Raw genomic sequence first — 23834 nt, 5'->3', positions numbered from 1 at the left:
TGTGCTCGCGCAGTTCTGGGTGCTGCGGGCGGGTGTACCTGTGAACAAAATAGGTGGAGATGTCTGGCCTCGTGGAGCTTACGTTGTGTCTTTTGATTTTCGTTTGTACTTGGATTTCTCACGGGATGGGTAGACCATGGACCCTTTCTTTGGTCTGATTGTGTATGTCTCTCTCCTGTCTTCTTTGTTCTTATTTGGCTCTGATGCAGACTTGGAAATGTTTTGTAGTTGTTTCATTAGCTTGATGTTTCCTGTTCTTAATGTAATGAATGAATGTTTTAGAGCCTCTTAAACTAGCTAACTTTTAGTTGCTTTTTACTTACTGACTCCATGTTTATCAAGGATCTCAGACGTTTCTTGGGGTTAAGCAAAAGACTGGAGTGAAAATGACTAGGACAGGTCCTTGTAGTATGCTGTGATTGACCTTTATGCACCGAGAAATAGGTGACCAATCTCCCAGCTCCTTTAGAAATTTCTAGAAAGAAGGGAATGTGGAAAGCATCAGCACCCCTTTTGTCCCTTGTCATTCTTGCCTTAGTCTCACTAATACAGCAAATTTACCAGTATATACATAACCTGTGGGTTATGAGACCAGCAGTATTGGAAAGAATAACTGTGGGAAAAAAACTAGAAATTCTTGGATGTGGAGGTAAATACTGCTGCTAAAAGGTCAGGAGAGCACAGCTAAAAATAGTGCAAACCGGTGGTTGTTGCTGTTAAGAAATCCCAGAGGGCCCAAAACAATTTAAGAGAAAACTGCTTATAAGCCTGTCATTTCACCTATATACGTACACTTAAAGTCAGAATGTTGCTTTAGAGACATTAAAGATTAAAATATCACTTAGCATATTTTAGAATTGTGTCCATGTATTTCCGTGCAAAATGTAATGACATAACTTGTTTTAGATCTGTTTCTTGTACTTGATAATTGAGATACTAGTATACATTTTTATCCTGTCTCTAAGACCCAGCTGCCATTTCAGTAGGACTGTAATGTACAGTTGAGCATTTAGTTTCAGGAGTCTGTAACACCAAATCTGAGGGAAGATATAGGGTGCAGGACTGTGTTATTAATTAATTGCCTTGTAAAAGTATTAGCTGTCATAATCAGGCTTAGACTTAAGTGGCTCCTGGGTAAGTGAAATTCAGAACTTTGTGAATATCGAAATATCTGCTCTGTTTGGCTGGAACAATTAGCCTGTCTCCACCACAGAACAGCAGAACACTGTGTATTTGTCCTGATTTTATCAGAGCTTTGTACTTTTTTGGTAACAGTAGAAAAAAGCTGTATACAAATGCACTTTCAACCCTAAACAGTTTAATGCTTCCAAGTACATATTTTTAAAAGAAATTATTGCTGGTAGTTTAGAAGCTACTGTGTGCTGTTTCAAAAGGAAACACACACATACGTTGATGTTCAGGAGACTGGGTTCCTTTGTGGTCATAGCAGAGCCTTGTGTGGGGCAGAGACGGTCGTGATGAGGTGACAGCCGCAGTTCAGAGAGGTGTCTGCTCCATGCTAGTGTTTCTGTGTGCGGCCCGCACGAGGGGACACCGGCAACCAGCCTGCTCAGCGGCAGTCCCCTGGGGCATTTCCTCGGTGTCCCCGCACCACCTGCATCGGGTTCGCCTGAGGTGCATGGCGCCCAGTGATTCTTACGCACAAAAACTGGTTCTCCACACTACTTCCTTATGTCTGTAGCTGTAACCCATGTTCTGGGCAGAATGTCTAATAATGTTTCCTGTGATAATTTGAAACAACTAAGATAAGGTTCCACTTCCTTCAATAGTTTTGCAAACCAGCTTTCTTATAGCCAACACAAAAGGGATTAGAAAAATCTGTCGTTTGATATGTATATAGGATTCTAAATTCATTTTATAAGATGTCAACATTATGAAACTAGCCCCGGCTGGTGTGGCTCAGTGGATTGATCGCCGACTTGTGAACCAAAGGGTCACTGGTTCGGTTCCCAGTCAGGGCACATGCCTGCGTTGTGGGGTGGGTCCCCAGTAGGGGCTGCACAAGAGGCAACCACACATTGATGTTTCTTTCCTTCTCTTCCCCTCTGTCTAAAGATAAATTTTAAGAATCTTTTAAAAATACACTATTTAACATCACTTTACAGGTTAAGCCATACATGTTTAAAAATGAGTTTTAACATCCTGTCTAAATATTATACCTGTGGTATCTCAGGGCTTGATTGAACTCAGTTATGAATCCTTTTTATTAGAATTACTACTTTCAAGTTTACTGTTGGTCATCTTATGAAAACTTGACATATACCCCAAAGCTCTTAATTCCAAAGTTCCTTGATGCTAGTTCAAATTAGTGGTTGAGAATTCTGTGAGTGACTAGCCGGCCGGCGTTGAACCAGAACTTGGGGCTGTTGGGTTGCAGCCCAGGGGCAGACTTCCAAGGTGTACAAGACAGTGATCTTATCCCATCCCTGGGGTCACTGGAGCTGCTGGCTGGCTGGCTCTTAGCAGCCTCATTGTTTTACTTTGGGTGTGCTATGCAAATATTTCCTATATGCGCCATGATGGGAAAGTACGTACAGGTATTTTCAGTCATCTTGGGAAATGTGGTCCAACCCTTGGTGCTTTTAAGACTGGAACTCTCCAAAGGCCCATGATAGAGACTTGCAGTAAGGTAGGTAGGTACTGGCTCCGAGCTGTGGATTTTATTAAGAAGGTTGTGGTCTGTGTTAGGATTTTGAAGCTTGCTTCCTTGGCCTTGCAGAGGAGTACATTTGCAAGAGAAGGAATAACCGCCTTCTTTTTTTAAACCTCACTAAGGAGCTATTTGGAATTTATTTTGTGATGTTTTTGTAGGGATTCATCAATCCTAGAAAAACTGGATCGAAATAAAATTTAATGGGGCATTGTTGTTTATGGGAAAAATCACTGGATAAAGAAATTATTTAGATGATTTTCCTTTGTCTGCTCAGAGTCTAATGTATCCCTCAGGACTTAGGAGACAGAGACTTCTGCCCTGCTTTCTCACTTACTCCTAACCTCCGAAGGGATTTATAGCAGACCAGGGGGTCAAGTTGTTTTGTCTGTCTTCCAAACACAGTTTCAGGCTGTAGAGCAATTCCCCACTGACAGGCAGAGATGGCTGACAGGCGCGGAGGGCGTGGTCGGGCACGGGGAGTGGGGGCTGGGCGGAGTGTTTAATGTGGGACCCGAAGTGCGGGTGGGGGAGAGATGGGAACGGACCTGTCCTCCCATGCGGGGAACCCCTCTGTGTTAGTGGCACAGAGGCGAGCTTGGCGGGATGCGTTTCCATCTAGCCACCGTCCTTTCTTACAAAACACAGGCGATGGCTGGTGCAGCATCCCCAGTTTCACCCCGTGGTGTTGTTGAGAAGTGTGAGGTCGGCGAACAGTAGCAGGAGAGCCACGTGCTTCTCCTTTAGGGACTGGTTGGCTTGGACTTAGGCTGGTGTGCAGCTGACAGAATTATTTTGCCTTAGAAATGGCTTGCCTTGAGTTTGTGGGAAAAAATTACTTTTGTAAAGAACCTGCACTGGATTGCATGAAGCTTTAATGGGATTTAAGGTCGTTCTTTCTGTAGGACGGCTCAGAAAGTCCTCATTTAAGGGTAAGGAAATGGAGACGTGGGTTACAGTGGCCTCCCTAAATTTCCCGTCAGTGAAGTGGAGGGAGGACGCGTGTTCTGTTAGGACCCGGTGCTGGAGCTGAGGCCGCTGTTCTGGAGTTAAGTCCCGTCAGGGGGCGCGGCAGGGCGGGGCGCCACCCCCCCCCCCAGGAAACTGGGGGAACAGTCGGAGAAGAGCCTTTGTCTGCTCCCCGTCCCCCGCAGCAGCCGGCAGAGAGCTGGGCCGGTAAGTTCCTTGGTGTTACTGAGTGAAAACTGAGTTTCCAAATAAGTTGCTTGTGGTGTTTTAAGGGAGTTTTCAGCAGGTGACTGTGATTGATTGGAATGTGTATTAGCATGTTACGTGCATCCATCAGTTGGGGATGGGGACACGGGGAGGAGAGCGGACTGCGTTGAGCTTTAGTTTACGGGCAGCTAATAGGGGCCCTTGGTTTTGTTTTTACATGAAACGGAGCCTTTTTAGCATTTTGAGCTCACGTGCCAAATGCCTTTGGATGGAAGATGAGGAATTTCACATAACTGGCTTACACCTGACTCGTGTGTTGGAGAATATGATGATACACTTGCTTTTTTGCCAGAGGCGCTATCACAGCTTTCTGCAGGCTTACTTTTGGTAACAGGATCTACTAGAATTGAAATAATGTTTTAAAATAGCAGTACTTCTTAATTTTCCCACAACCTTCGAGGCTTCCATCTGGGTGCCAGCTCCCGGCAGAAACAACAGCGGCTGGGTGTGGCTAAGGGGCGACGTCCAGGCTACACTTAGGTCTCCTGGTCGCCTGTGCGGGGGACCCCAGAACAACCCCGAAGCTCACCCCGTCTGAAGCAGGCCACGTTCTGCACTGCGAACTGGTCACCGAGTCTGTGAGGGGAATGGGAGGGGCGGGCGGTGGGGTGCAGCGGGCAGGGCGTGGCTTGTGGAGCAGGTGTGTGTTACTGGGGCGTCGTTTTAAACTCACACCCATTTTAGCCCCTGTCAAAGAGCTCCAGCAAAGACTGGATAGAGAATTTTGTTGCCTACTATACTGTCATAATCATGGTTTTAAAAGGTGTATAAATTTCTTGCCTATATATTCATACATTTTTTAAAAGAGAAAAGTATATTTTCAAGAAGCTGTTATGATTCCTATGGATTTTTTCATGGTTTTTTTTTCCTTTCCATGTTGTATTAAAATATGCTGTATAGGACTAACTTGTTTTTCTTTCTCGTTTCCATACAGGAAGGAGAAAAATACTGTTCAGGTAACTGGCGTTCCCATTGTTGACTAGTGTTCTGGCTGAGGATCACTGTGGAAGGTTGCACTGTGTGCTAGATTCCTAGTGTAAAATGCCTGTGATCTTTTCTAGGAGCTTCAGCCTTTGCAGTTTGCTAGTGAAAGATCTGACAGGTAAGTTCCAGAGTGAGAATCCCGTACCGTTTTGAAGATCTAAGTTTGGTTGAGAACTCACTGTTTTATAACCAGTGGCAGCCTGTTGGTCGATTTCAGGCTAAGGACGGGAACGGGGCTGCCCGGTCCTGTGGAGGCCGAGTGAGTCTGTAAAGCAGAATCTCGGGTGTTTCTCGGGTAATTGCTGCTGGAGTCAGAATTTAGGAACAAATCTAGTGGCCTTCCTAGCGTCCTCTGTCACCTCCCAGAGGCAGGAGTTGCAGGCGCAGAGGCCCCGCTGCAGCTCCCCGCCGTCCACACAGGGCCCGAGTCCTGAGTCGGGGCGAGCAGGCTCGCGGTAGAGCAGGGGGCCTGCCTGCCTGCACTACTTCCCGTCATCCTGTTGGGGACACGGGGAGCAACTTGAGACTAAAAAGTCTGTAGGTTAAGCTTTCAGCAGCAGCTTTAGTGTTTCCTTTTGACTTTTTAAAGAACTTAAAAAATTTATAGTTGCCTAATGAATATTCTCAGAATTAACAGGTGTGAAGATTCTACCGTGAGCTTCCTTTCTCTCACATACACTGCTCGGGTGTTGTGGGCTTTGGGTAATAAAAGGTTTGTAAATTTTTTTTGACTCACTAACAGTAAGAAGTATCCTTTACATCACATATACTTAAGATACATAGGTGTATGTGTAAAATAAAAGCTTTATAATAAAGCGATGCATTCTGTTTTCTAATCTGCTGTTGTAGTCTGTCCTTTTACATTAAAAAAAAAATAAAAGATCACTGATCTTGATCTTTTGATCCAACATGGATTTCAAGACCCACACACATGTATAGCTTTTGCCTTTCGGGCCGCGGTTCTCACAGAACTAGCCATGTCTTCTCCTGTGTGGAGCTCTGAACAGTTCATTTCAAGGAGTGCACAGAAAGGCACAAGACATGGAATCTCTAAACATGCCGTAGCTTTACTTGCCTTTATCTTATGGTCTGACCGAGATGCTCCGTGCACTGGTGGCGGGCACCTCCCTGCACTTTTGGTCTAATAGGCTGCAAAGTCCCAGGAGGAACAGAATGAAGAAAACAAAACAAGGCAAAACTGTAACTGGGCTGTTTTCTGCATCTCGCTGCGCTGGGCACTAGCCGTGAGGTAGTTCTCGTGTTTGGTCTGCTTTCACCAGGCCCCGTGTGCTGATTCTGCCTCGACTTGCAATCCTAGCCTGCTCTCCGGGTATGCTGTGCGGGCTGCGTTAGACAGCAGGGGCAGATGTGTGTTCATCGTGCAAATGAGGATTCGGTTGTATACTTGAGTAAGTTTTGCCTTTAGATTAGGTACACCTAACCGCCCTGGCTAGCGTAGCTCAGTGGATTGAGTGTGGGCTGCAAACCAAAGTATCGCAGGTTCAATTCCCAGTCAGGGCACGTGCCTGGGTTGCAGGCCATGACCCCCAGCAACTGCACATTGATGTTTCTCTCTCTCTCTCTCTCTCTCTTTCTCCCCCCTTCCCTCTCTAAAAATAAATAAATAAATAAATCTTAAAAAGAAAGATTAGGTACACCTGACCTAAAACTAAAAAAAAAAAATTAAAATTAAAAACCTGCATTTTTTCCTTTTCCTTCCACTAGTCTTCGTTATTAGATTTTTATACATTTCTTTAGATATTTGCCTTTTCTAAGTCTTAAGTTTATAGAAGTGCACACCTAATACTATATAACTTAGTTTTTAAAAAATGATATAGTGGGCAAGATCAGATCCTTTTTCTGTCTCACTTTACGACTGAAGGAGGCAGCAGTAGGTTTTAGGCTGCGCTCCTTTCTGTGGGCGATTGGAAATGCTGTGGCAGTGATTTGTATGGTCAGATACATTGAGAACTGTAGTATGGAAGATACAAAAGCTTAAGTGTGTTCCCTAGAAGTATTTCTGCGTGAGCAGTCAGTCTTCAATAGTCTTGGGGTACACGTCCGGATAGGAAGAAGTGGGTGGAAACCAACACCTGAACGCCCCCGGCTTGCACTCTGCTGTGTGCCTGCGGGCCCGCACACCCCACCTCGAGACTCTGGCCTGCGGGCCAGGCGCCCTTCCACCCTGGGTGCGGAGAGAAGACAAGGGCCTCCGGCGCTCTTCCAGAAGAAGAGGTGTCGAGAAGCCCTGGACACAGCTGCAGAGCAGAGGGTCGGGCCCACAGTTTCAGGCTCTAAAAGAGACTCCTGTGTGGGTAAAAATGGTGGTGGTTCTTTTTCTTGGGAGCATCATAGGTTTTTCAAAGTCTGATAAAACTGGATTGCCTTCCCCAACCAGCAGACGTACACACAAGCCCTACTCTGACGTGCCCACGGGGATCCAAGAACCTGTTCGGTGCACACCTGTCTCCCGGGCTGGTGATGCAGTGCGGGGGTGGGATGGGAATAGCATAGGCGGCACTAGCTGCTTCTAAGCTGATGTTGTCATTACACGTTACTATTGATCATGGGTCAGCATTGTCTCTCAGTAGCTCAGACTGTGGCTAAGCTGTTACCTGCCATGGGTGGTCCAGAAAGAATAGCTGTCCCAGCAAAGAAGGCGGAAAGGCCCAGCACCTTGTAACATACTGAGTTCCCAGACAAATCAACCTGTAGGGGATAGAATTCAGTGTCAGCCACATTGAGGGGGAGCTCTGTGGACGCCTGTGCCTACCAAGGGACAGATCCTGCTTATGTCATCTCAGGCTGTGACCCATGGACTCCTGAGGTGACCGGGATGGCCCGTGCCCTAATACTGGGAGGGGGCTGAGGGGGACCAGCGATATACCGCTAGGCAGGCGGTGTTTTCCCTGCATTACAAAGGAACTTTGGTTCTGTGGTTCTCTTTTTAGTCTTTTAGGTGGTTCCGGAGTACTTCTCCTCCTTCCCCCCCGCCAACCTTACTGCTCTTCTCTTTTAGGAAATGGAATTCATAGTCTAGCTGACAGTGGTATTTTCGAACCCTCCTGAGGCTCAGTTCCAACCATGGGTTTGTAAGATCCTGTATTAGGAGGAGCTGATGGCAGCTTTAGAAGGCTGGGTTCTGCCTGAGCCTCACGGGATGTCCTGCAGCACTCAGCTAACGCTGGCGTGAGGCCAGAACTTCTGTAGGGACTGCCCTCCCGCACACTGGGGGCCTGGTTCTAAGAAGAATCCAGAAGTTTGTACTTCAGTTCCCTTTGTGTCCAGGACTTAAGACATTTGGGGGTAAAAATAAGGAAGACTTAAAAAAAGTCCCCACTGAAATGCACAGAGCTTCTCAACAAGAGGAGCCACGCTGGGCAGGAAGCGCCTTCCATCAGGAACACTTAGGTGCCGTGTCTCAGAAGGAGCCAGACAAAGTGTCACAGGTTCGGTTCCCAGTCAGGGCACATGCCTGGGTTGCAGGCCATGACCCCCAGCAACCGCACACTGATGTTTTTCTCTTTCTTTCTCCCTCCCTTCCCTCTCTAAAAAAATAAATAAAATCTTTTTTAAAAATTAAAAAAAAAAAAGGAGCCAGGGAGGTGGCTGGAGCTCAAGGGGAGAGGTGAGGAGAAGCCCAACCTGGGAAACGGGTAAGCAAAGTGGGATCCTGCGGATCCCATGTTTTTCCCTTTTCTCTCCTGTTTCGTGTGGGCAGCTCTCTCCACGTCCCAGCCCCCAAGATTAGTCGAATGGCCGGGCCAGGGTACGGCTGCAGGGGTTCTGAGGCCCTGGGCATGGCAGTTTTTAATTATGTAATTATTCCTGGCTGGCGTAGCTCTGGATTGAGCACAGGCTGCCACCCAAAGTGTCGTGGGTTCGATTCCCAGCCAGGGTACATGCTTGGGTTGCAGGCCATAACCCCCAGCAACTGCACATTGATGTTTGTTTCTCTCCCACTCTCTCTCTCTCTCTCTCTCTGTCTCTATATCTCTATCTCCCTCTCTTCCCTCTCTAAAAATAAATAAATAAAATCTTTTTTTAAAAAGTATGTAATTACTACAAAGTATGTCTTCTCTTTGGGGGAGAGTGTTGTATTACCCCTTGCCTCTGCTGAACGGGGTGACAGTGGTAACAAGCGCGCCCACTCACCAGCACGGGTAGTATCAGTGCCAGGTAACCACCAGAGAAAATGGCAAAGACGACGGTGTAGGTCATGAGTAGTGGGAATGTGGTGGCCAAAGGAGCAAGCAGGTTGGCGATGCCACAGAGGGCCAGGTAGAGCTTGTGGTAATGATACCTTCTGATCCAGTTTTGATCAGCAACCCATCCAGAGAGAATCTGACTGACTGCCTCAGTGATGCCTGGAACAGTTTTGAAAAGGTCTTATGAAATCCTAATTCCATGTTCCCAGCCCCTTTGAAAAATGTGAATACCTAAGATGTGTTTTCCTAAGTCATCTTGAGGCTAGGACATAGGAGGAAAAAAATGCTCTCCCTTGTCTCTCTGTAGATCATATAATTTACTTACGTATTCCAAATACATAAAATAGCAAAGAGTTCACACCACCAAGCTGAAATCCCTGGTTACAGGCCCGTGTCGGGAAGTCAGAGGGTCATGGGGTCATGGGGTGGGTGACAACTGGAGTATAAATAATAAAGGCTGATGTTTTTAAAAAAATGTCAGGACTCTTTCCTTATATTTGAGTATTTGGGGTTTTGTAAGTCCTTCTCCAAAATTTATTATGCTTGTTTTGAAAATGTGTAGGAAATCTGGAAATGGAAGATTACATTTTGAACACTGGGGCTGTGATGTAACTAGAATAAAATGTAAGAACCCCATTTTTGCTCAATTCCATGATAATAAAGCATTCTTAATCCCTTACACTGTTAAAAGCTAATGTGGTTGAACACCAAGAGAAGATGAGCATGAGCTGCAGTTTTATATTTCAGATCCTCCCTACAGTTCAGACATAAACTACACACCCCCACACGCACGCGCAAAAGGAAATGAAAGTACCGAACACCGCCGTTGCTGTTCCTAGGATACATACTTGGTCTGTATGTTACGTTCTTTTGTTCTGTTGGATAGCCCTAATCTGACCTAAACTGACACCGTCTGGCAGTTCAGTGAAAGAGCGTTTAGCTCTGTGTTTTCTGTGTGCGTGCGTACACTCGGTCTGAAGCAGACACCTCTGCAGTTGGAAGTGAAGTGCGGTCGGCCTGTGAGGACTTGGTACATGGTCTGGCAAGAAGTTAGCGAGGGGGCAGTCAGCGCTGCGCTGCCGAGAGTTTCCAGGTGACAGCAAACCGGTTCCCTTTCCCCCTGCTCACGTTTTTAGACTTCCTCTTTCTGCAGGTGTGAGAGCCTGTACTGGGTCAAGCATCCTGTTCCCATACATTTTTATGCTTAACTGTTTTTCCTTTTTAACTTACATTCTAATTTACTTTAAATGTCAGCTGGTCCCTTAGTGACTAGCCTCATCAAGCATAATTATGTCTTACTGTGAGTTCAAGGGAAAAAGTAGCTACAAATGTTAGTAGAATATTGTTGAATGCTCACAATGGGCCAGGCACTACGCTAAACCTCAAACGCGTTACTTGTTTAATCCTAATGGCCTTATCAGGGTGCATGCTATTATCCCTATGTTGCAGATGAGGAAGTTGAGGCACAGAGAAAGCATGTGACTTGCCCAAGGTAGCATAGCTCAGGAGTAGCGAACAAAAAGTTGAACCCAGGAAGTCTAGCCACAGAACCAAACCTTTCAACCACGGTGCTAAGCTCTCCACCTAGAATTTCTTTTGCTTCCTTGGGTGGCAGTTGCCACTAAGCACTAGCTTTTAAAAATGCAGTATTTTCCAACCTGGCTGGCTGGTGTGACTCAGTGGATTGAGTGCTGGCCCATGAACCAAAGTGTCGCCGGTTCAATTCCCAGTCAGGGCACATGCCTGGGTTGTGGGCCAGGTCCCCAGTAGGGAGTACGTGTGTAGCAACCACACACTGATGTTTCTCTCCCTTTCTCCTTCCCTTTCCCTCTCTCAAAATAAATAAAATCTTTTAAAAATTACAGTATTTTCCAACTAACAATGTCTACTGGGTCAGATGGGCACCTGTGAAAAACTACTAAGACCTCTCTCCTTGGCTGAGTGTGAGGCTGCAGCAGGCTTTCTTACCTGCAGCAGCGACCAGGTAGGAGGCGTCCGTGACGTCGATTCCCAGTGTTTTGGCTCTGGCTACCAGGTGGAAGGTGGACACCACGTATGCCAAGTTACTGAAGAGAAGAGACCACGTGAATATGCAGAAGAAAGGCTTCTTCAGAAGAGACATGTCACAGAGTTGTTTACAGCTCCATGAAATACCCTTTGGCTCGAAATGTTCTTCCTTCATTACCAGGAACAGCCTGTTCCTGTTCGGCCCATTGTTGACCTCTTCGTTTTGATCCTGTGAGCCTATTGCACTTGCACCGGCTGGCCCAGCCTTCTGCAGAGCACTGTCCCTGGTGGGAGACGCCGGCGTTGCACTGCAGCGGGGCGCGTCTGGCCTGCACGCTGCCTCCAGGCCACCTGCAGACAAACTGCCCCCTTTATCCGTCATGTCAGAATTGTTCTCGCTGGTGACGTGGATGGGTCTCAAGAGCATACTAGAAGGCACCAAGTTCAGCATGACAGCTCCAAATAATACAAGGGCACCTTAAAGAGAGAAGTTGAGAAGTGAGAAATTACCTCTCATTTCATAATGCTGAGTTCTTAGGCTCAGAAGAGCCCGCCACTAAATGCCCATGGTGCAATAATTCCTTAAGATGCTGCTTTGTCCCCTGATTTTAACTGAAAGTAAATGTGGTGACTTAATTGTTGGCCATACACACTGCTATGTCCTTGTGAAAAGGGTGTCCTTCGTACCTACGGTACCAGAAAGCAGCCCCAGTGCGTGGTGTGGAAGGAGGCAGTGCCATTTGTGCTAAAGGAAAAAAGAATAAGGGTTTTCTTGGGGTGAGGGGAGAGATTTCAAATGTCAGACAATTGCATTGTGTCTTAAATGGGGATTTGAAATATTCTGAGGTGGGTATAAACTTGGGCGTAATAAACACAGGGCTTGAATCATTGGGAAACTGCTGTGCAAGAGGGGACAGCCTTTCATCTCGTGACATTCTTAATCTCCTTGAAAGAAGACAGATGCCAGTATTGCCTTTGAGGCCAGTAGGTGCCTGATTTCAGCGTGGCCTACCCAGTGCTGGGACTCGTGTGCGGTGCTTCCAGAGACAGACTCAGCTGCGGTTCTGCTCTCCCGTCACGGCTTTGCCAGCGGGTCCTGTTCACTACGACACTGCTGGTGGTTTCTTACTTGGAAAAGGGCAGACTCAACAAAACTGCTCTGGGGTATATGCTTATCTAGAAATGGGCATATCCATACACATGCGCATATCGTATTTTTCCAGTAATGTAAGATTACTCAATCCAGTTAGTTATCTAAGGCACAAAGAAGACTGTGGAGGGAATGATTTTCATCCACTTGTGAAAATTTATAGTTGACAGTATATAAAAGACTAAGTATTAAGGAACATAATCCTCTTTTTACCCAATTCTTTCTTTTTTGGTTCTGTTTTAATAAGGGTGATGGAGAAGGCATTTTTTTTTTTAATGCAGCTTTTTTTCTTAGAGGGAAATGTTGAAAAAAAGAGTGGAAGGGAGGGGGAAAGGGGTGTCCTTGTTTCCCCAGGAGTATCGCTGTCCCCACAGGGGACATTTCAGTGCCCTCAGGGCCCCTCCAGCTGAACTTGGAGTTGTCACTGGCTGAGCCTGTAGGTAGTTCAAGATCTCTCCTGTGTTTTCTCCAAGGAGGAGGAGCACGTTTCCTTTAGAAATTATTCCCACTCTGGCTCCAAACATCTTCACTTCCAGCCATCAGAGGGAGAAAGCTGAACAGGAAATGGTGCAGAGTTCATAGGTCAGAAACGTAGAATGACTCACCTGTCCAGTCATACAAATCTATCATGGCTCTTGCAAAAGGTACCAAGAGAAATGTCAGCCCCATCCCTGAACGGGCAATGGCTGTAGAAAGTGCTAATCGTTTTTTGAAGTATTTGGTAATTATCAGCAGAGCTGATTGGTACAAGAGAGCGGAACCCAAACCTAAAAAAAAAAAAAAAAAAACACACAATAGGTTGGAATCAAATGAAGGGCCGTGGTGCCGGACCAGATATTCTCCTGGACCCGAGATAATAAAATAGGCCCTTTGAACCCAGGGACCGTGAGAGGTTTCTAGTTCCCTCGTCAGAGCCTTTTCGCAGTGGACTCACCGGGTAGAAGTCCCATAGTCACCAAGAGGAAGGGGATGCTCGTAGCCCAGCTGCTGATCATATATCCACCGGAAACAAGAAAAGCCCCAAGAAGGGAGGTAGTTTTCTCTCCGAATCTCTCCCCGATAATGGAAACCAGGGGACCTCGGGAAAAGAAAGAGAAGCCAGTACTAGGCGAGTGTGCTGTGGCCTTTCTCACCACCGACGTGCAGCTGAGGGGGGCGGCCGCAGGTAAACAGGAGGACGCTACCCGGGAGTACGCTGTGTCCTTCAGAAGGGTCTCTGTGTTGGGTTTCTTACCATCCCCAGTCCCACATTATTTTGCTTTTAGGAAAAAGAGGGTGTTTGTTTGTTTGTTTGTTTTAAGGAAAGGACTGTAAATATGCAGGTTCAGAAGAGAAGGTTACTGAAAACGCATTGCTTTTAAAACCTCCACAGAAGGAGATTGCATCTGGTGACCTATGGCTAGAAGGAGCTTTGCTCATTAATCTCCACCCCACGGCAGCTCCACACAAAACTAAAGGAACAGGAGGTGGCTCTCCGTTTGTTCTGAGTAGGCTGAGGCGATCAGGCCAGGACTCCAGGACCTGACTGCCCAGCGGGAGACTGGCTGGCTGAGCCCTGGTTAAGGCCCCGTGGAAAGGAACAAGGCGTGAACCACTCAGCGATGGAATTAACTAGTTGGATTCTTTAGCGTCCTTTGCTCGAGCTCGAATTTGTCCAACTTTGCCAAGTCAAGTGGAGGCTACACACTGCAAGTTGGGACTTTGCTCAGCAAAGTGGGACTTTCCACATTAACAAACGAGCCTGAGTCAGCAAGGCCTCGGTCGCGAATGACAGACGAGTGTTGGAGTTGCCTGCCCTCTGTGATCCCGCTCCTGGGACAGCGAGCTTACCGCTGGCTCATACCTCCGGAAAAAGCCAGCGATGCCATGATGGAGCCGATCCACACAGTCTGCTCCGCGCTGCTTTCAAATTCTTCTTGAAACACCACAAGGAAAATGGCAAAAGTCTTGGTCATCCCCACCACAAACACGTTTACCTAAAAGCAGACCAGAGTCCCAGTCATGTGGTGAGCGAGCCCTTACAGAGGAGGTTGCAACCACTCGAGGTTCCGATTCCCCCAGCACCTACAGGTCGCTGGGCAATTCCTCGTACATTCGGTATTTTGCCGGGTGGTCATCCCCTAAGGGTTTCTCTCAGCACTTCACGAGGAAGTGTCTCATTCAGTCTTCACAAGGCTGTGGAATAGGTGTGTCTCTGTCATAGCAGAGATCAGGAAATTGAGGTTTAGAGAGCTTAAAAGTTGCTGAAGATGGAGGTGCTGGAGCTGAGATTAGAACCTGGAGAGAGTGACTCCAGATCAGCCGCTACCCTGCTGTCCTGTTACAGTGACATGGAACAGAACCCAGCCCCCTTACCTTTGGGAGAGAAGCACACTGGACCAAAAGATGAATTGTCCCTATCAGTTCTTAGGTCAGCGTTGCTTTAACTCAGCTCTTGAGCTGAGTGCCCGGCCCCTCACATCACATATAAATAGGGTAACTATGTCATTTATCCAAATTGAAAACACTTTTGAGAGCCTACAGGACCGCTGTTAATTTGTGCCAGGGGAACAGGAGTAAACGAGGTCACCTGGTTGGGTCATGTGCCCTTCCTTTTCTTCTGCCCCACGGAGCCCTCCTTACCTGCACCACCTCCCCCCACCACTAGGAGGAGCACTCCTTGGAGGTCAGAGGTTTTTTGTGTGTGTGTTTTGTTTGTTTGTTGGTGCTAGCATTTGTTTCTTGCAACTTGGATAGCCTGGGGCAGTGAAGAGCAGGGCTCAGGAGGGAGGAACTGGAAGGAAAGCCACCTACTCAGACTCCACAGTCACTCTGTCCCCAGGGACTTCCTAGCTTCCCATTTCTTTGGCCTTAGTTTTTTTAAAGCGACTGTCTCTGCTCTCATCCTGGCCATGCATTACTTAAGAATCACAGACCTTGCCCTAGCGGATGTGGCTCAGCGGATTAAGTGCCTACTTGAGAATCAAAAGGTCACCAGTTTGATTCCCCTAGTAGGGGGCGTGCGAGAGGCAACTGATTGATATATCACATCAATATTTCTCTCCCTCCCTTCCTTCCCCTCTCTAAAAAATAAATTACATTAAATTAAAAAAAAAAAAAGAATCACAGACTCTGAGTGCTCTGTGACTGATTTCACTTTCTCTGTCCAGCTACTGAAAAGTCTGCCTTCGGTTTCTGTCTTCATCTCCCTCGATCTTCTGTGTGCCCCTGTAGGCAGTCATTCACGCTCCCGGTTTCCACTGCCACCCACGGGCGGTGCAGAAGTGGGTGTTCTGCAGAGTCAGCCTCCTCGGCCTGGCTCCTGGCTCCGCTTCCTACAAGTGGTGTGACCTTAGGCAAACTCTTTATCAGAAATGAAGCTTCTTCTTTTGTAAGGCGGAGGTGAAGTAAAGGTTAGTCAGCTCACAGGACTAGCTAACCCTGGATTGTGAAGATTGAGAAAGTCCCCATGAAGTACTTAATACGTTATTCTGGGGTTAAACCCCGACGAACCCATCATACATTGAAAATACCCTTGCTTGAAGATGCATCAAAGACACCTAACCTACTGACCATCATAGCTTAGCCTACCTTACAGGTATGTCAGAACACCTACAGCTGGGCAAAACCATCTAACACAAAGACTATTTCGCAACAAAGCATTGAATTATCTTGTAATTTATTACTGCTTCTTCGCCATCAAAAAGTGGAAAAATCATTAGATCAAACAATCATAATCCGGGACCATCAAGCAGCACTTAATAGTCAAACTATTCATGACTATTGTATTATCCTGTGCAACCGGAGTCCTTTCCCAGGAGTTTCAGACTCCTTTACAGAACCGTTCACCATCTCTCTCCAACTCAGGGCGACCCCTCTCAGATGAAAACCTCGCTCTTAGCCAGGCCCACTTTCCCACCCACTCGGCCAAGTCAGAGCCCGACTCCTCTCGGCCTCCTCATCCCTCGACCCCTCTCTGCTCGGGAACCGGGACCTCCCCCTCCATCCATCCCCAGCCGGACCCTTACTGCAGACTAGGGTTGCCTCTCCTCTGCAGCCAGGGACCGAGAACCAGAGGCGGTGCCCCAAGGCTGCAGAGGTTGGGGGTGGTGAGGAGGCGGTCTCTCAAAACATTCCCCCCCATTCCGATGCTGGTAGAAGCTACCAGTGTTGCATGATGTGGAGTGAACGGTGCTGTGGACACCGGGGCTACGCATTCAGAGTGAACAGTGTTCTACCAGGCCCTCAGTCAGAGGGCTCGCAGTCCGAGGGTTCCCAAAGGTGCTTCTATCAGGCAAGGGGGCTGGAGGACCCGCCAGAACCTCGAAGGCCCCGGACTGGTTTCTGCCAGCTCCGAGCACACGGAGTGGTGACCGCGCCTGTCATCAGCCTGGAGCACTACAACGGGGCGCCACTCTGGGAAATGTCCTTCTTCTTTTCCTGTGGATGTGGGCTCTGGGCTGGCCTCCGCACCCTGAATTTGGTGAGCCCCTGGGCCCCCCAGCTCTGAAATTGCCCTCTCTGCCCCATCTCTGCGGTCTGGGCACAGCAGCAGTGAGTGGACATGACTTGTCTCCAGTAAACGAGTCTGCGCCCTCCACTGCGGACGCCAAAAAAGCCGAGGTCCGCCTCGGCCTCTACCCTGCCTCCCTCCCTTAACTCGTAACCTTCCAACTTTGTTTCTGTTCCACTCAAAGATATTTTTTTAAAACGTCCCCAAGGCCTGGCTGGCGCAGCTCAGTGGACTGAGAGCAGGCTGCAAACCAAGGGATCGCAGGTTCGATTCCCAGTCAGGGCACATGCCTGGGTTGCAGGCCATGGCCCCCAGCAACCGCACATTGATGTTTCTCTCTTTTGCCCTCCCTTCCCTCTCAAAAAGGGATTGGGAAATCATAGCTTGAAAAAAAAAATGTCGCCAAGGGTTTCCCCTTATTTAAGCAGACTAGATATATCTGTGTTCACCCCATGCTTCGGAACAGCATGACTGGGGTTCGGTCCTTTCCCAGGGCCCACATCCGACGTCGTCAGCGGGCTCGCCCCAACACTAAAGCTCCTAGGAGCTGTCCTGCAGCTGACCCAGCCCAGTCATTTCCTCCACCCCACCCCACCCCACAAGAACCTCCTCACCCAGATCACTTAGTTAGCCTATTGCCTTGGGGCTGGGCTGGCCACAGGGGCCGCTTTGGAATACAGAGCATCAGGCTTTGTCTGAAATGGTTGAACAGCAAATTCCCCAAGCACCCTGGGTCCCTCGCTAGCGTCACTTAGCTCCTCCTGACCTTCCCAGACCAACTAAAGAGTAGTAGGTAGGTGGTCTCCACGTCGCCCCATCCCAGCGCCCCTCTGCACTGGCCCTCACCCAGCTAATCAGAGGCTTCCCTGTAGCCCATGTCATTTCTACGCTACGCGACTTCTCGGCAGCATCTGCTCCCCATTCTCTCCGGGACGTTGCTGCCTCGGCTTCTGTGACACCGCATTTCTGGATCTCGCTGACTTCTGACTGCCTCCGGGTTTCCTCCGCGGGCGACTCCACCCGCCCCCTACACATCGATTTCCCGAGGGGGAATTGCCCTTAGTTGCTCTCCCCCCCTCTCCCTGGCGATTTGACCTACCCCGCCCCATGGTTCAAACCCCCAGGGATGCCGATGACTCACAGTCTCGGGGTGCGGATCCGTGCCCCGCGTGCACAGGCCGTCTGCACCCATTGGTTACACCACACGTCCCCCAGACTGTCCAAAATCAAGCCGTCTGCTGATCCCCCCTTCGGCCTGTGTCCTCCAGCTCAGCAAAGGGCACCCATCATCCCCTGAGCCGACAGCCTGGGGCTCCCTCTCTCCCTGAACTCCAGTTACTCTCCGAGTCCTGTGAATCGACCGCCTCAGTATCGCTCGGATCTGTATTCTCTCTGAGCTCACGGCTGCTTCCGCAATTTAGGGCCGCAGTTCACCTGGATTATTGCACCATCCCTCCCTGGACCTCCTTGCCTGCAGGCCTGGGCCCCAGCAATCCATTGTCCACCCCCTGCCGCCAGAGCTGTTTTCCTGGGGAAGCAAGTCTGACCCCATCACGCTCCTGCTTCATTTTATTAGCTCCTCAAGATGAAAACCCAGGTTCTTAACGTGTCGTACGAGTGCCCTGCCCTCTCTCCGGTTCCAGCATTTACCGCCTTCCTCCTTGTTTGTTCGTGAGTCTGTCCACCCGTCCACCCATGCCCCCACCAACAGTGCCTGCTGGGTTCCAGGCTATTTAGTAGGGCCTGGGCTTACAGCGCGGAACCTACAGTGGCGAGTAGACACAGTCCCTGCCTCACGCGACATCTAGTCCCGTGAGACGGGCCACACTGACAACGGTCATGCCAATATAAAAAGTGGAGACTTAGAGCCAGTCCTTTCTTAACATGTGGGGAGCCCCCATAGAACCTTTCACCCGATTTTCGGGAGCTCATCGATTGCAGAGAAGGATACTTGCGACGCAGAGTCACCCAAGCGCCCACACCACCACCGCAGGCGACGCGCCAGGGTTTACTGTACACTGTTTGAGGACCTCGTTTAGTCTTCATGCTTTTATAAGCAGCATCACACCGCCCCCCCCCAAAATGGGACAGGCTTTATTAATCTCTTTATGAAGCTACTTTTCTTCCCTGCAACTACATCGGTTAAGGAACTCCCTGCCCCCAGAGGATAGTGCAGGAAAAGCCAGGGTGGTTACTGGGGAGGAAGGTGGGAGAGCCTCACCAGCGGTGCCCACTCTGCAAAGCCTGTGCCTCGGGAGCTGGCCCCGCGCAGGAAGGGCTCAGACCCAGGGCGCCCTTTGCTTCTCACTACAAAAACGGAGGTTCCGCATTCTTTGGTCACACGGCTAATGTTCCACCAACGTTCACTCGGTTAGGGGTCTGTGTTATATGACCTCTGCCCTGGACTCACATTCCCTTCTCTGGCATCAGGGCAGAGACGTGTGTTTCCTGTCGTCCTGTGCTATCCACACTGTGGACTACGGGACATTCGTGGTCACCAGGGCCGGCGCTCCCCTCCCCGTGAGCTACCGCAGGGCGGGGGGGCCGGGCTGGGGAGGGAGTGGTCAGGAGGGGAAGGGTCTCTGTGCGATTTGGGGATGCAAGAGGGACTATGGCCCCAGTGCCACGCTGCAGGGCTGTTTGGGGCTGAGCTGGGTCGGGATGCGCCGATACTCGAGGATGGCAGTCAACGCTGAGCCATCAGATTGCCACTCTAACCCTGAGAGCTTCTGGGAGGACGAGGGCGAGAGGCTCGTTAAAAAAACTGATGCTCAGTCCAGTTGCTTATGAATGAAGGAGAAAAACTAGGCTGCCGTTTCAGAATCTGCATCCTCGCCCTTTGCAGACATATCGGAAACACACGTGGCGCCCAGTCCCGGCATTCGCAGAGGCCGGTGGAGAGGGGGTGGGAGGCGGCAAACAGGACAGAGAGGGGACCGGCCCTTCCCCCTGAGGGAAGGGGGTAGCTGCCAGCCATCCGCCCACGCTGGGCTGCCCTGGCGACCCCACCCCAAAAACACTGTCTCGCACTTCCCAGTGCTACTTCTGGGGAGGTCCGATGTGTCATGGTCCCCAAACCTGAGTGCCGTGCAGCAGGGCAGAGCTATTGGTGGAGAGTGGAGGGCAGGAGGACCCCAGGTAGGGGGGGATGCTTCTGCTTGCGGTCAAGGTGGACGGCTTCAGCCTCCTGGGCTCCCGGAGGGCCGCTCACTTGAGTGACCATCCGCAGTTTCTGGCCTTGCTCTGCCCCCCTTTCTGTTCAAATGCCAAGGAGTTCAGAGCAATCTTGTGAGGCGGGCGGCTCGGAGCCTTCCCCCAGAGCGCAGTCTTTCCGGCCGCAGGAGAGGGAACGGGCATTCTTACCAGGAAGTAGTGGAGCACGACCATCCATCCCCAGCCTCCGTCCAGGGCCCCCAGGTAGGGGGAGCCCTTCCCCGCCCTCTTCGGCATGGTGCTGCGTCCGTCTGTGTCAAGTGCAGACAGTCCCTGCAAGGAACCCAAGACGTGGCTGTTCCGGTTGGCAAGAAACAGATCGAAACGTTTAAACTTTATTTTCCTCGGTGGCATGAAGCCATTTGCACCGTAATTTTTTTTTATTAGCCTACCCCCTTTAAAAATAGATGGTTTCCTCTCGTTCTAAAAGTTGTTCATTGACTCTCTAACCTCAACCTGGCAAATGCACGCAGGACTTTGGACCACCTGTGGGGACTTCTCTGCCGGTCTGAGGCCTGGCGTCAGCTGGCAAGTTCACGCAGCTTGACAGTTCCCTCAAGGCATGTCCTCAGTTGCCTAGAAAGTCCGCTCGACTCAAATAACCCCGGTCCCTGCTTATTCCGTAATCACGGTGCAGGCAGAATCTTGGGAGAAGGAAGAACAGGCTGTGGTCTGAGGGACTTGGAAGCCACCGCAGAAAAATCTCTACCACTAGTTTGAAGGGCGGCAAGAGGACCACTCAGTTTGTCTCAGGCAGGAATTTCAAAGGAGTTAACCTCGAAGCCTGACCTTCCCGACTGTGGGGGTGGCCGCTCCTGGCACTGTCCTCTGTGTCCTCTGGGTGAGCTGTGGCCTTTAGAGAAATAAAAAGGGTGGGTGTCTCGGGTTTAGGAATTCCATTTGCAAAGCACTCGCTACAATGAAAATACTCCCAGGGACGAAATGGACACAACAATGAAATGCAGTAACTTCCTTGAATGGACCCTGGACCAGGAAAAAAGCGGCAAAGGACTTTGGGAAGTCAGTTGGAGAAGTTTGAATATGGACCATGTAGCAAAGTTAAATCTCTTGGGTGTGATGACGGTCTTGTGCTTCTGCAGAACATGCTAGAAAGTATTCAGGAGCAAAGTGTCATAGTCTGCTACCTTCTCACAAATGGTATAAAGAGAAATAGCAAGAAAGAAAATGTGGACGTTCTGAGGACGGGGTCCAGCATTCTTTAGTTCCTGCCGTCAGGCTGGCGGAGGGGCTGTTTCTCACCGGGAAGGAGGGTCCGCCGGCCCGGCACAGGGAAGGGCCGTGTGGTGAGCAGGCTGGGCTGGGAGGCTAGCTGGCGGATCGTGGAGAACATTCTAGAAAACCAACCCCAACACCCAGTCCTATACTCCTCTTACCTTTCATGTGTGGTGTTCAGCACAGGAACCCTCCACAGGCAAGACACTTTGGGAAGAAAAATAAACCCTGCCGTTTTCTAGAATGTTACTCTTTTTCTAAGGCCGCTCATGACGCAGTGCTATGAAAACAAGTGAGCATTGTGAGAGTCCAGGACGTGAGAGCCAAGGTCGGCGCCCCTGGCCGGTGGACTTCACTTCCTGAGGAGACTCCACTCTGACCCGACTCGGGCCCGGGGGGCCCCCCCACCCCCCACGCTGACTCGGGGTAGAGCATTCACCGTGGGCCGGAAAGAAAGCCAGCATCGGAGTGAGAAGCGAAGCAGGAAATCCAAGGAGCTCCTTGCAGAGGTGGCCCCGGGCCGCGGTGGCCTGCCAGAGCAAACCCAGACCTAGGCCTGCAGACGCTGCAGGGGGCAGAAACCTGAATCTGAGCACGAACCGGCAGCCAGGCTCGGAGCCACAGCCAGTCAATCATTTCCTCGCTCGGCCTCGCTCTTCTCTCTCTAACAGCCTCTCCCCACGCTGTCGGTGCGCTGCTCTTACCTAAGTCCTAGCTGCATCCGGTTTGGTGCTGCCCGGTTCCATTCAGACTGAATTTTGCTCAAATAAATTGCTTCAAGGTTTGTTTGTTACTTATTTTTTAAAGATTTTATTTATTTTTAGAGAGAGGGGAAGGGAGGGAGAGAAACATCTATGTGTGGTTGCCTGTTGCATGCCCCCAACTGGGGACCTGGCCCACAACCCAGCCATGTGCCCTGACTGGGAATTGAACTTGTAACCCTTTGGTTCGCAGGCTGTCACTCAATCCACTGAGCCACACCAGCCAGGGCTCCTACAAGTTGTTTTTTTTTTTTAAGATTTTATTTATTTATTTTTAGAGAGGGGAGGGAGAGAGAGAGAGAGAGAGAAAAACATCAATGTGCGGTTGCTGGGGGCCGTGGCCTGCAACCCAGGTATGTGGCCTGATTGGGAATCAAACCTGACACTGGTTCGCAGCCCGCACTCAATCTGCTGAGCTACACCAGCCAGGGCTAGGCTCCTTCAAGTTTTAATATGCCTCAGTTTACTTCTTAACACTATGGTCAAGGCACAGATTGGGACCCCAGGACTCTGACACCTGTGCCTCTGCTGTTCTTGGGGAACCTTGGGATATGCGTGTTTCACAGGAGGAGATACGCCCCCTCCCAGAGTGGCGGGTTCATTCCCTGGGTTGCGAATGGCCATGCTCAGGAAGTTCAGCTCATTTGTGTGGCCTTTTGTGTATTGTGAAAGGACCTGGGGAGCAGGCTGGAGTTCTGTTACAGATGAAGCATGCGGGCCCAGACATTGTCACCAAAACACGCCCCCTCCCCTGGGGTCTTTCTGTACGATGGTTCTTTGCCTGCGGCCCTTCACCCTTCGGAACTGTGGCTCTCGGTGCCAGAGTTTGGAAAAAGGAAAGGAACTGTTTATTCCACAGTTACACAGGTTTTAAAACATCGGTTTGGTGTGTTAAAAAAAAGTTACACAGGTTTAGAGTAATGGCGGAATGTTGCCGTTAAAAATCTCTAAGTCCCTTAAACCCCTCACACACACACACACACACACACACACACACACACACACACACAGAGTCCTGCCTTCCCCGCTCTGCCCCATCAGGCCAGGCAGGGGCGCCGCATCTCAGGAAGAGAGTCGAGGTCTGTAGCGCGGCCAGACTCCCAGTCCCTCCCGGGCGTCCGTGCTCGGCTGGCAGGTCTCCCGCCGTCCCCAGCACCATCAGCTGTGTCACCGAGGTCTCCAGTTCTCAACCCAAACCCACATGGCACCTCCTCATGGCCTGCCAGCGAGAGTCCCTTTGTTGATGAGAGAGACCTGGTTCTTCTTGCTGACGCATGTAAAGAATTACATACCAGCAAATCTAGTAGCATGTAATCAGTTTATTAGTGGCCCGTTCCCAGGGAAGAGAACAGGACTGGGTAGAGTAGGGGGTGAAAGGCAAAGTTTCAGGGCAAAGCAGGGTGAGAAAAGCAAGAGAGGCTGGAGACCAGGGTGGCGAGCCCCTGGGCAGCCTGAGGCCAGGTGGCCAGAGGCCCTGTGGCCCGAGAGCCAGGAGAGAGAGAGAGAGAGAGAGAGAGAGAGAGAGAGAGAGAGAGAGAGAGAGGAGAGAGAGTCCTTTATTCTCAGGACTTACATAGTTGGTGGGCTAGGAGGGGAAAAGGTCGCATATTGATTAGCGGGTAAATGTGGTGCCAGCTTTCCTGTGGGACTGTGACTGCCCAAACTTAGGGATGTGTGGGGGTCTTTCAGCCCCAAATCCTTATCTTGCTCCACACTCCCCTCGGTCATCCTGTTGTAAAACAAATATGAGACAGGAGGAAGTTAACTACAATTGGGGCACTTTCCTTCTTTCTTGCTAACAGTGTTTCTTGTGATGTTGGAACACCTGGCAGTATTAACAGACCAGTTTAGGACTGCTGAGTTAGCGTGCGAGACTTGT

General features: G+C 49.7%; 1 protein-coding gene across 6 annotated transcripts in view; it reads right to left on the bottom strand.

The window, feature by feature from the left end:
- SLC16A4 (solute carrier family 16 member 4) overlaps nucleotides 1-21579 on the bottom strand; it is a 31640-nt gene extending 10061 nt beyond the window's left edge. Inside the window, exons 1-8 of one of the 6 annotated variants that reach the window (XM_045817097.1) lie at nucleotides 21356-21579; nucleotides 20112-20234; nucleotides 14100-14232; nucleotides 13191-13334; nucleotides 12862-13023; nucleotides 11068-11583; nucleotides 9047-9258; nucleotides 7507-7600 (exon numbers count right to left, since the gene is read on the bottom strand). In XM_045817097.1, the coding sequence (XP_045673053.1) occupies nucleotides 7507-7600; nucleotides 9047-9258; nucleotides 11068-11583; nucleotides 12862-13023; nucleotides 13191-13334; nucleotides 14100-14232; nucleotides 20112-20198 (1348 nt within the window). In that variant the 5' untranslated portion in view covers nucleotides 20199-20234; nucleotides 21356-21579. Of the gene's footprint in view, nucleotides 1-6797; nucleotides 7199-7506; nucleotides 7601-9046; nucleotides 9259-11067; nucleotides 11584-12861; nucleotides 13024-13190; nucleotides 13335-14099; nucleotides 14233-14611; nucleotides 14742-18969; nucleotides 19076-20111; nucleotides 20461-21355 lie in introns of those variants that run through there. The other 5 variants (XM_045817096.1, XM_045817098.1, XM_045817095.1 and 2 more) reach the window with 5 other exon arrangements.
- Nucleotides 21580-23834: the final 2255 nt, after the last annotated feature.

The sequence above is a fragment of the Phyllostomus hastatus genome, unplaced genomic scaffold (genome assembly GCF_019186645.2).
Source record: "Phyllostomus hastatus isolate PE091 unplaced genomic scaffold, TTU_PhHast_1.1 phas_scaffold_216, whole genome shotgun sequence".
NCBI classification, from domain to species: Eukaryota; Metazoa; Chordata; class Mammalia; order Chiroptera; family Phyllostomidae; genus Phyllostomus; species Phyllostomus hastatus.
The sequence above is the reverse complement of the archived record's forward strand: the minus strand, read 5'-3'. Positions and strand labels throughout refer to the sequence as shown.